At 41.3% G+C, this 12,869-nt stretch overlaps 1 protein-coding gene across 2 annotated transcripts in view; it reads left to right on the top strand.

Moving 5' to 3' along the window:
* Positions 1–12,869, top strand: part of slc4a4a (solute carrier family 4 member 4a) — a 34,687-nt gene that overhangs the window by 1,157 nt on the left and 20,661 nt on the right. For both annotated transcript variants that reach the window (XM_028413579.1, XM_028413578.1), the window contains exons 3-4: positions 3,382–3,455; positions 6,903–7,076. In XM_028413579.1, the coding sequence (XP_028269380.1) occupies positions 3,382–3,455; positions 6,903–7,076 (248 nt within the window). The remainder of the gene's footprint in view (positions 1–3,381; positions 3,456–6,902; positions 7,077–12,869) is intronic.

Here is a 12,869-nt window from a genome sequence, read left to right as displayed (position 1 = left end):
TTAATGTTTGTATATTTGATTCATGTTCGATTTATTTTTGCATCTTTACAAGGTGACAGCAACCAAACTGTAGGATTATGCAGCAGCTTGGGTCACACTGCGTCCTTATGCCAGTTATCTGGTTGCACTCGGTTACAGAAAAGCAACAGAATATTTCAATGTTATCATTAATCCTGTGGGCAGCACAGAGATTCAACCCAAAAAAAAGGAACATCATAATCACAGCGGACCCACATTTTCAATCCCATTGTGAGGGTGGCGCTCTTATAACAATGACTTTTGCTTAAAATGACTGGTGAAAATCTCAGTGTAGCTATCATTTAACAAATAGTTGGTAGGCTGTAGATGTCGTTTTATTGTGTGGAGAAGCACTTCGAGAAATGTGAGATTTTGTGACCTTTTGCCTCCAGTGTATGAGGATTTTTTTCCCCCTTTAAAAACCTGATTTTGGAGAACAGGATATTAGATACATGACATGGCCACATTTATTCATATCCTGTGTGATGACTGCAGCAGATACAGTATACCACAACACAATCCGGATGCCTTTGGGCTGTTTGATGTTGCCACAGTTTGGACTCAGCGCTGACAGTTCGGGTACAGAGAGCACTCTTTTTCTTGCCAAACAGATAGAGAATGTAGGCGACGGGCAGATTGCCGGTAGACCTGCAAGGACAGAGGGAGACATGGGTATCTTATCTGTGGAGTAACAGATAGAAAGCAGCTATATTTACAGTGATGAGTGCAAAGTAACAGCCCGTCAGCTTCTGATGGCTTGTAATAGGGATGTATGAAGGTTTAGCTATTGATTACTAATGATTGATTAAAGGAAATATCTAAAACACTCTCTCTAATGTGCAGGTGCCTGTGGGTTAATATCAGATTCTTCTTGTATAATGTAGTATTTCAGGAAGCAACTTTAGTCATATAAAGGAAAATATATATTGCAGCTTATAGTCTATAAAGATTGTCAAACAAAATATGAAAGAACACTTTTTAATTTGCAATTGTTCTGCAGCTCGTCCTCAGTGGGAGCATGAAATATCACAGATGTGTTTATGCCTAGCACCCACCTGTACCAATATCAATATACTTCAAGTCAAATGTGTTGTTTGGGTGGAGAAACATCCAACAGGTTTATCTTGTAAAATGTATTGAATGGTGTGAAAGGGTCTGTTTTAACACAAACCACAATCCTACTGACTCTTGCTTAGTTCACTCCATGGATTTTCAATGGGATTTAAGGCTTTTAGTCAGTAATGTTCACTTTGCTCTCCTGGAGGTTGATCTCTTCACTAGAACAGACGTATGCTTTGGGTCGTTGTTGAAGAGAATATGACGGACATAGGTTTTGTTTCAGGATGTTTGTGCTGGTCAAATTAAATTAATTATGGCTCTCTTGAGAGAAATCCTATGATAAAAAAATGCGTGACAATGTCTTTAATCTATCAAACAGCATTTGAGAAATATTCAATAAAGTGACATTTTTATAGAGGGGGTAATAATTTAATCTCCAGCTGTAAGTATACAACGCAGTGCTGCTAGTCCTGTTTAATCTGCTGCCGTCCTGTGAGACCTACTGCACACACAAGATAATTCATTATGCAATGGAAATCTAGTGAAGTAATAATATAATTAACAGGCGAGCCTTATTGTCAGTCATTGCTTTTGGTTGCGGCGTGTGTTTAAACCCAGCAGTGTAACAGGTGCTCAAGTAGAAGCAGGCGAGCTTGGCAATGGGGAGAAACATCACAAAACGACCCAAAAACCCACTATGCACAGAACATCCTGTTGTTGTTGTGGATACTGCACTGTCACCATGTGTGGGCTGTCAGCTCAGGCTGTGTGTGGCCTGTTATGTCCACAGTCTTTCCATAGGTGGCAATGGAGGGAGAAGAAAACACCTCAGCTCTTAGCTGTGGTCACAGCATGTGAATAGTAGTAAAACAGCCGTTTTAGGACAGTTTGTTTGTTAGTAACGAATCAATCTGAATGATATGATGATAATGATAACTCTACCTATTCCAACTTTCACCTAAATGTAGAACTTGAAGTTTTTTCATGCTGCCAGCGACAATATGTTCTCAAAATGAAAAACAAAGCACCCCTGGTTTATGTTGTCCCGTCCACTGTGACCTAGAATGGATTAGGTAACTGCAGAAGTATCAATGCCATTAAGATTAATTTACTGCCTCAATAAATAAAAAGACTTGAACTTTGAATCCACACTCTTTAATAATGATGCTGCTACTTGTGCAACTGCTCTGGTGCTTTTCCTCTTCTTTAATCTAAAATATCAGGGCCCCAAAATTAGAGATTGTTATTATATTTATAATAGAATACTAATAATGAATTGATCAGTCAGACACTCTATATTCTATTTATAACAATAATAATAATAATAATAATCCTTCATGATGTGGTCCGAGCCTGTTATAAAGGACCCTAACACCTCTTATATGTTCAGCTGTATTGTCCCTCCACCATAACAAAATCTAACCAACACTTTCCATCCTTACAGTCTGAATGAAACATTGTATTCCTTTTCCATGTCAGTGTTTGTTGGGAAACAGTACGGCCTATTTGAGGTGAGGAGGAATATGTGTGTGTGGAGACTTCTCTGAGAGCCGCTGAGGCTCTGACATGCCGGCCTGCTATGGAGGACTTGTGTGTGTGTGTGTGTGTTATCACTTAAGTAAAGCTGGCGTAATCCTGTAAGGGAGGATGAGTAGACAGACATGTGATGCCCCACTTGTTTCTTAGGTGGAGGAGGGCGATGTGTGCGTGTGTGTTGGGGGGGGGGGCATTACCTACCAGATGGAGAGGCTTTGTAGTGTGTGTGTGTGTGTGTGTGGGCGTGTGAGCGATTAGACACAATATTAACTGATACTTCTTCTGATGTTCTTTCCTCAGCAGTAAAACACGATCCTTTCACTAAGTGTCAAACAGAGGGACGTGGAGACACATCCAGATTTTATTGGGTTCAAGTCTCAGTCAGTTGGACATTCTTTTTTTGCGCATGACCACTGCCACTCACTCTGGCCATCACACTCAATTAGCGGACTTCCTGTCCTCTCCCTCACCCCCTTCTGCGAGATTAAACTCATTACACCGTACCTATCGACTGCGCACTTTGCCCTCTTCAAGGACGACACACATTCTCACAGTTAGGATAGTTTACATTTCTTAAGCTGCTGCTTGGGGTTAGGTTATAGGTTATTTGTCAATGAGTCTTTAGCGAGTGGAGATGACTGCCACCAGCAGCACCAGACTGAGCCCCAGTCCAAACTTACTGCAGGTGAACGAGCCAAAGCGCTATGGCTCCACGTTGTCGCTGGAGGAGAAGTGTGAACAGTCTTTCTTCCTCTTTTACTACTACAGAATGGAGGATGAGGCGGTGCTGGACCGAGGGGCGTCATTACTCAAGAAAATCTGTGATGAGGAGGAGGTAGAGGGTAAGTACACTTTATTCATTTGTCTGCATGTGACTTAAGAAAATGTGCTTTCCCTTCTCTGTGATGCAGGCTGCAATGAGTTTCAAACGTTCGCCCAAGGTTTGGTTTTATTGATTTTTTTAACAGTGTCTTAGGGATGTCACTGTGTCTCCATTATGAGTCATTTGTTTACAAACTGTACAAAAAATATATGAAAAAATAATGGACTTGTTGTCCTCACAGCAGTCTTATCCATTTAGACACTGTGAGCAGACAATGTTTAGCTATTTAGAGATGTGCCAGCTTCATGCACTTCCTGCTGTACATCCTGGAGCTCACCTATTTATCAAGCTGGTATGAGAAAGATGTAGAACACGGAGCTGTGTTTACCTCACTAATCCCCTCAAAGACCTACAGGACAACACACAGAAAGACAACAACCTTACAGTACACTAAAATATCTTTGACGTGCCAGTTATGAATGTGTTTAAAATAAAACTGTTCGATTGAATTCTCTTGAACTAGACCCAATCAGTAATCATTGCTTTAGCTCCTGTTCTTCGTCCCTTTAAGTTCAAATTATTCTGCGTTTCAGTGCATTTCTCAGACCTCTGGCTCTCCTTGCTGCCTATAATGCTTCTGGTTACCATGGAATGAGGTTAAGTTGACATGGTGACAGCATTAGCCTGCACCTAGCATCGTAGGTTTCTTGGTTCTAGTCCAGCAGATTAAAGCGTGGCGTGAAACCTGTTTTCGCATCCAAGGACTTCATGGTTTGTTTTGGGGTTTTTTTTTCTGGCGGAAGTATTGGAAACCGTTCCAGGATCAGCCCATAGTTTTTGGTTAAGGACAAAACAAGGACAAAAGTGCATGAACTGATCAGTCATTTCTATACATCACAGATAGACTCGTTTTTTTCTGTGCACTAAAAGTTACAAAAACAGGTTAATAAATAATCCTTATAATATTGAAAGGCCTTTAGATGAGAGCAAGGAGCCAGAAGTTGATGTGACTACAAAAATGATGCAGTAGTTTTACACAAACAACAAAGCACAGTCACTGGAATTTGTACATCAGTGTCTCCTCCCTGCTGTTCACTAATCAGCCCGATGAGCCAGCTTGACATTTCTCACATTGCACAAGATAAGGGTCAAATTATCTTCAGTTGACGGTTTTTGTTTGTATTTTCACTCCAGAAAAAGTGTTGTCTGAATGTTGCCTTTTGACCGTATGGATTGATTTTCCATTAATCCAGTCAATGTTGGTGCTCCTGTCAAATGTATCATCTTACTACTGAGTTATAATTGAGTCAAAACCGCAATATAAGTGCAACAATTGCCACCTTAACAATAAGTTTTAAGGGTGTTTGCTATTAGTATGCAGCCAGTGCTGTGTGGCAGGTTGCCATCTTCCCCGCCGGTCTGGGCAGGTCCCAGCGGCGCAGTTACTGTGGAAACTGGCGATGGCGTTGCCTCTCCTCAGAAATCTTGTGAGCTAAACAAACCTCCCTGCAAACACAAGGATTTCATTTCATTCAGTGTTCTGTGCTCACACAGGCTCCAAAGGACGTTCTTCTTCCACCAAAAAAAAACAAAAAAAAAACAGGAGGAAGTCGTTGCACAAAGCTGCTCTGGCAGTGCACAAATCTTCCTTTCCAGCTCCTTGACTTGACTGTTTTTTATTCCTTCTCCTCTCAGTGGCTCACCTTCTTTCTTGTCGTTGTTCAGCCTCTGCAAGCGTCTTCACGCTCTTCTTTTAGTGCTCATCTATCAGCTGTAATGGTCTGAGCTCTTTATTCGCTCTCTTTTATTGTCACCGTCCAGCCATCTGCTTCTGGGTAATTCCGTCATGTCCACTTGCTCTCTGTTTGAATCTGACTTCTTCTTTGTCCAGCTTTGATATTATTAGACAAACCTTTTGCCAAGTGGCACAGTGCTGGTCCTACTGAGGCTGGTGTAGTTGCCACTGAATTGTAATTTGGGACTCAAAATGGCAGCTTACTGGCTTGTTGAGCTGGTCACACAAATGTTAGTGACTTTCCATGTCACTAGTGAGATTCAGTTTAAGTCCTAAAGAATCTGTTTGCACTTTTTCTCTCAGTGACTGTAACTCAGCAGGCCCTTCTTTCAGCCTTTAGTTAGATCTACAACAGCTGTCTGACTGAAGCAGCCAGCAGGGCTTCAGCCATGTACGATTGATCTTGTGTTTTCATATCATCACATAAATATCAGACTGGTGCCATCTTTGTTGAACCAAAAGCCTTGTGGGCAGCAGCTCAGCTGTGGGTGATGCAGGTCTGGTCTTTGGCTCTCATGCTTTTTTTTTTTCTTTTCACCATTTCTCTTTTGTTTTCCCAACGTTTCTGTCACTGAGTGTATCCGTTTATGTCTAAACAAGTCACGTTGTCGTCTGAAAACAAATGGAGAAATGAACCGTAGACAGCTTGACGAAGTAAAACATCCATCTGGTTTACAGTAACTCTTCACATCTGGTGCAACAAGTGAAGCCTTTCCGAATCTTGTTGGATGTCCATCCTTAGCTTGGCACGGTGAACTGTCGGTGTCAGTGAAAAAAAAACAACGAAGCACAAGGCCGTGTGGTACAGATGAATAAAGAGCATTGTTGTGCTTCAAGAGGGATCATTGTTTGTTGTGTTGAGGGGTTCAGACACTTCCTGGTTGGGTCATGTGCAGTGCTTGGCTCAGCTTTACCCAACATACTCCAAAAGGCGACATTTGACACTTATCATATAGAGTCTTTTGTGTCAGGGAAACGTTTGATGATTACTTCAGAACTTATTCTCATCCTCTTTTTTGTCTTCTCACATTCTTCAACTTCTTCTTTTTCTTCTTCTGCTCCTCCCCCACCTCTCCTGTCCTCCGTCTGCTTCTCCACTTTTTTTTAACACTGCTGTTCCATTGAGCATTAGACCTTAAAACATTTGCATTTTTTTTTTTACAAAATCCAGCTCTTTTTTCATATGTATATTCCAAAAAACTATAAACCGCTGTAAAAAAAAGCAGCCTAACAATCACCAAGTCCTATGTTTAGCATGAAATCCACAGTGGCATGTTGTTGGCCACCTATCTGCTTACATTTATTGACCCTAAACCGAGCACACTATATGTACAACTGCGCCCTGTGCCCTCATGCACATCAGGCATGTAGTTTTACAGACAGTCATGGCGTCTTCACTGCTACATGCTACTTCTTTTTGTGTCCAAATATTTGTTTTGACAGCGTACTGCAACCTTCATTACCCTGCTCTGCTACGCTGTCTCAGAACTGTTGTGGGCCATGTGAGAATGTTCCCTCTTGAACTCAATTAAAAAAGGGGTCAAGCTTAGGTTAGACTTTTAAACATTGCTATATTTTAGTGATTCAGCAGCACCACGAAGGTTCCTGATTTTTGCACTTCTAACATTATAATTGTCCAGATGTTAAGTGTCTTGTTTTTGTTTTTTGCAGGTCACCACACCATTTACATTGGTGTGCGAGTGCCTAAGAGCTATCGACGTCGCAGGCGTCACCGTCGACGAACCAGCCACAAGGACAGAAAGGAGAGGTTGACGGAAAACGCCTCTGACAAGTCGGACACAGAAAACAACGATGAGGCCAGCAACAGCATCCTCAAACCTCTCAGTAAGTTCTGATGGACTCTGCGTCAAGGCTGATTAGGTTTTGTGTCTGTCTTTGCTGAAGGCTGCTCTCTTTTCCAGAAAAAAAAAACACTGTAACTCCCTGTGACTCCAACAAAGTTGCTGAGTCTACTTAGTCCAGAAATAGCTGTGTGTGTCCGGCTGAATGACAAGTCTGCTTCGACAGAGGAGAGTGAAATTTCTTCAGAAGCAATGGCTGTTCGGATGCCATTGTACTCGTGCTGATATATGTCTGTTGTGTGCAGTGTGTTCGTGCATGACTGCCTGTTTTTTTTTTATCCTCAGCTGTAGACATAAGTGTGGTGTTTGTGTGCGTGCGGGTGTGGTAACATCTATATGTCTTAATGTTTGTGCTTCTGGTTGGCTGAACTACAGTGCGACAGGCCCTCAGGCCGCTGTGGTCTGCAGATCCTCCGACAAATAGCTCCAACCAGATGACTGTGGTGACTTATGATATATTGTTTAATGCACGGATGCATGTATGTGCGGATTTCAAGATTCGGGGTGATAGGTGGGAGATTTTAGAACTATGTAACATTTTATGAAGAAGCTTCAGTTAAATGTACGATTGTGGTTCTCAGCTAGACTGATGTCAGCAATAACTTGCTGTTATTGTGGAAAACTCTGAGATGGCAATTGTCAGATTTCCTGTGAGTTCTTTGTGCAACACTAGTCCTCTGTGAGGCTTAAAATATCCTTCCTCTCTGTCAAAACACAAAACGGAGGCAGGCCACTGTCATTTCTAGAGAATGATGTAATTTTACACATGCCAGCTTGCACATGATGTGACAAGTGGATCAAAATATGCCAGACCCGGATTTGACAATGTACAAACATTAGTCCATGAGGGGGGGATTTTCTTTAGGACATGAATCCAATCAGAGAATAGATTACAGCCAGTCCATCTGGTTGTAGCTGTGATGATGCACATTTAACGTGCGAGTGTGAATTTCTTAGAATTAGAATTTTTTTGGTAGAGCGTGTTTAATGACCACAGTGGCTGAAGAACTGATTATAGATGTGATGATGCCACCTGAGATCCTTTCTGTTTCCACTTCCTCAGCCACTGAAGTAGATAATCCCCTCATTTACTATTATTTACAGTGTTTCATGCAGCTGGGCCTCCATTCCAGTTTGCTAATGCCTTTCTGCCTTATTTTAAGACCATCTCTCAGCTTCCTGCTCCTCTTAAAGCCATGTTATTGTTATTAATTGTCACAGACTGTTGATTGATTGATCCAAAATTCTTTTGCATTTTTAAACCTAAATGTTGGGGTGTGTGTTGTAGAAATGCTGCTCTGGGTGCAGGTACGAAAGGTGACAGATAGACATCTGTTGTTGAAGAGAAGTTGTGTTACTTCATCTCTTCTGCATGACACTTAACATGGTTTCGTTGCGTTCACAGGCTATAGAGGAGCTTTTTGCATTTGTTTTCCCACTGTTGAGCCGAAGCCTGTCCCTACTTCCAGCCTACAGTTTCTCTTTGTTCTCACCTAATGGTTTTGGAACTACATCCTGTATTTGGATGATTTGTATTCCTGTATTGGGCGCCTGACCTTTCTGTGAGCATCTTTCATTTGTTTTAGTGCAGCAACAGACATGGACAATCAATATCAATAAATGCCAGTATTACTTTATCCTCCCTTTGCTGTGGAAGAGGAAAAATACCAACATATCAGTAATCTGATATGTAAACATCATGTGTGGGTAGACATGGACAAGACTGAATTTGTATGGTATTCTACTAAAATGGCAGCTTATCCTCGATTCCTAAAAACATCAGGCTGATGAGGTAACAACGAGACCCCTCACATGGGGGTTTTGTTTACAGCAACAGTAGTAATTCTTCTTTCACAGAAAATACAATTACACTGGCAAGGAAACGTGAGCGTTGGCGCTTTATTAGTAGTCAACAGCAGAATAGTACTGTTGATGTTATGGAAAATGTGTCAGGGAATGAAGGTGTTAAAAAAGTGGACACTTGCAGTGGCATAACACCACAAGCTGAGAGCACTGCAGCTCATCTCTCAGCTGACATAACTTTAAACCAACACACAGGGATATTATGAACGTCCTAAAAAAGGACAATCAACTTTTTCTATAATTTAATTTGGAGTTCCACTGTAGAACAGCCTTTCAGAAATGTTGATACAGCTAAAACTCAAATCTGTCAGGCACGCAGAAACTGACAGGCATGCAGTATACCTAATGTCCTGCTGTTCTTCACTACGCTGTGCTGTGTTACTCTCTCTGGGAAACATGGCCGCCCCCAGGGGAAGGCCCTTGTGTCTGTCTGGACTGAAATCCTCTTGTTTGGTCAGATGGGCGCTGCAGGGTCTGTAAGTTCATCCTCCTGGTTACATGCGTGTCCGCTGTACAGCCGTTTGACCTCTGCTCATTTTTATGAGTGTGTGTGTGTGTGTGTGTGTGTTTTTTTTTTCCAGACTATTCGCCTCTCTCTTTCTCTCAAAGTGGATTACAGAGATTACTATGATGATACACAAATGGGTTTCATTTCCCAAAAGTCGTAGAAACAAAGCAGGACTGCTGCGTTCGTTGGTGAACAGAACTTCACTTTCATGCTCAGGTTTCACTGTAGATGTAGAAGTCTTTATATTTACAAAGACTTCTATTGCATAAGTCGACATTGTGAGATCGTTCAAAATTCTCTGCTATCACTTTACAACTATAACACAAATATTACGCACTCAATACCTTAGGGTCTTTGACTTAACATACACTACTGCTCCTTTGCTGTCAGCTATCAAATAAAGAGCAGCACAGTTCACTTTAAACTCAGTGGTGAACACTGCAGCCAATATTTTTTTTATATTAGATCAAGGCATGTGTTATTTCTTTTAGTTTGGGATGGCTGTGGCTAACTGCACATAGCACACAGTGGTCATTTCATTCCTGGTCATTTCCAGCTTGTGTTTGTAACATTCTCATCAGGACCTGCCCACCTCGGCTATCACAACAAAATACTAGAGCTGGATGTTCTGGGTATAAATACTGCGCTCTCAATGAATCACCCTCAGGGTGTCACTCTGCATTCAAGCCAATCCCTGTCCGCTGCTGCCTGTGTGTTTGCTGCCCTGCATACTGAACGTCAGACTTTGTGGCATGGAAAACATTTCCTGCACTTGTTTTCACTGTGAATGTGGTGACATGGAGTTACACTATCGCCGTCACAAACTATAGATGTGCTATTAAGATCCTATGAAGCATTTTTTTACAGTGCTTGCCGGGATATTTAAAAAGGTCAGAGATATGAAGGTATTTGTGTAGGATGCATGTCAAGAGTGGGACTAAACAGGCCTTTAGTGGCAGTCTCACTAAGCTTTCTGCCGGGCAGCAGGCATTCTTCCTCCATCCCCTATCCCATGAGCCTCTGCTGCTGGGACAAAGTCCTCTTTGTATGCCCATGGCTCTTGGCTAGAGCACACAGAGCTTTGAAATTGCGTTTGAACGATGGGATTTTCATTTCTATCCCTCCTTTTCGTGCTTGCTCTCACCCCTCTTTGCTTTCACTCTGCACTGAGCCTCACCCCAACAGCCCTCTTCACCCACCCTCCCACCTTTCTCTTAGCAACTGTTTGAGTGGGACAGTATTGCATTGACACCAACGCTGTGCTTGTTACCTGCTGGGTTTTAGACTGCATGGATAGGCAGCATCAGTTTCTCATGAGGAATTTGAAAATGACTCTTAGAGAGTCTTATATATTAGATGAAGCTTGGGGATTGATTAATTGATTACTTCATAATTAATATGCTGTCTTTGTTAAAGTAAAATATAAAGTGTATCATTGGGATTTTAATGCATTTTTGTAATAAGAGTTTGCTTATGTTACTGTATTTTGTAAAGAAAACGCCACCCTGCTTTATTTATAGACATTTTCAGGGAGTATGGCCGTAGGCTGCTTTGTGTGAACCTACCTCTCGTAAGAGTCTTTGCTCTGCCTGCTATTGTTTGCATATAATTTTGACCATATAGGCATTTAAAGCTTGTTTTAACTGTTTACTGTAATCAACATAATTCGCCCTGGGTAGGAGTGTCAGCTGAATGTGTGAAACGCACATGTAAATTATTCCTTTAAAGGTGTTATTAAACAGGTTGCAGTGACTTAGGCTAGTTGCAGCTTGTGGAAGTGTGTGTGTGTGTGTGTCAGACAGTTTATCCTCCACCTAGTAATCTTATAGCTGCTTGTCTGGCTCGTACGTGCTGCTGCTGCTGCTGCTGCTGTTGTTGTTATTGTGCTCCAGAAAACACAATATGGGGAAAAGGCAAGCCTTCACTTCATGTACTCTTTGGCCACACTGCTGAGTGTGGGAATGAATGGGTGATTTAGTGTGGTGGATGGTATGGTGCAGTGTAAACATCTAAATTTCAGTTCAAGTCCAGTTAAAGAGCCCTCAGTTCAGAGTGGATTATTATCCCTTCTCTGTCGTGGAGGAGGTTTTTATTCAGAAATCTGTTTATAAATATCACTGTTTTTGTACGAAATTCTATTTTAGACTGACAAGATTAAGAGGAAACACTGTATATCCGCATTATGGGAAATAAGAATAGTCAATATATGCAATCTATGTTGTCAACACGCTATTGCTGCAGTATTGGCAAACTGTTATGTAATCAGATCAGCCAGCTTTGTTATTATCACACACACACAGACACTTACATGGTTATGCTTTTGTACATGCTAAGACCCTCACCAGCACAAAGCATTACCTAACACTAAAGTCTTGACCTTTAAAAAGCCCCTTGAAGAAATACTGACCAGACCCAATGCCTTAACTTTCCACTAAAGGCCAAAAACCAAAAGTGATCCTCTACAAACGCAGAAGTGTAAGAACACACACACCATCACAGCACCTCACTGCTAATGGAATTTCTACTATATAAAATAGTGATTTGTGTGCAAATTAGTTCTTCCATCAGATCTTACACTGACATACATCAAAAAAAAACACAGGCTATTAATTTCATTTAAGCTGATTAGATTGCTTGTTTTACTCAGATTACCTCCAACTGAGTCACAGCTCATTGGGGCCAGTTGGATAAATAATTGTCTAGCAACATGCTAAGTACTATTTGCTAGCTTACAAAGATTCTTAGCTACCATTTGTGTTGCCTTTTTAACTCTTGATGGACAGTTCATCCAGTCACCTTCCAAGTATTCTTTTTGAAAAAGCCGTTATTTTCCAAACTTTAGTGACGTCCTACAAACCATCTTGTCAGGTTAGGCTGGAGTATCTGCCAGTATACTGATCCACTACCATGTTACACGTTTTTACACAAATTTACAAGGGGTATTTAGGGCTACTTTAGGGAGATGGGAAACGGTTGTTTAAAATTGTAAATGTTTTTTATTTGGCTACAATGTAGCTGAACTGTAAAAGGTATTAATATTTATTTGTGTTCAGGAATTAGCATTGGGAAAGAAATGACATCCCTAGTACAGTATTACTGCATTGCAAATCCAAGTCGTCTCTATACTCCTTCCTGGATTTCACAGAAGATCATTTACTAAAATGTACCAAATTCTATCTATTATCAGTCCTGTGTTTGAGTCATAGCAGGTAAAACACATCGTTGTCTGAGCCATCATTTAAAAGGCCTGGTATGCACTGGTCTTGTGTGGCTGTATGCTATGTATATTTTGTACAGTTTTGTGCATGAAAGGGGTCAGTGATTATGCGTGTGGTCTCATTTCAGTGTTCAAATACAGTTTGCACTTGTTGGAACAGGATACACTTGTGTCGACCATTTAGGTTG

This window comes from Parambassis ranga, chromosome 9 (assembly GCF_900634625.1).
Source record: "Parambassis ranga chromosome 9, fParRan2.1, whole genome shotgun sequence".
Taxonomy (NCBI): domain Eukaryota; kingdom Metazoa; phylum Chordata; class Actinopteri; family Ambassidae; genus Parambassis; species Parambassis ranga.
The sequence above is the reverse complement of the archived record's forward strand: the minus strand, read 5'-3'. Positions and strand labels throughout refer to the sequence as shown.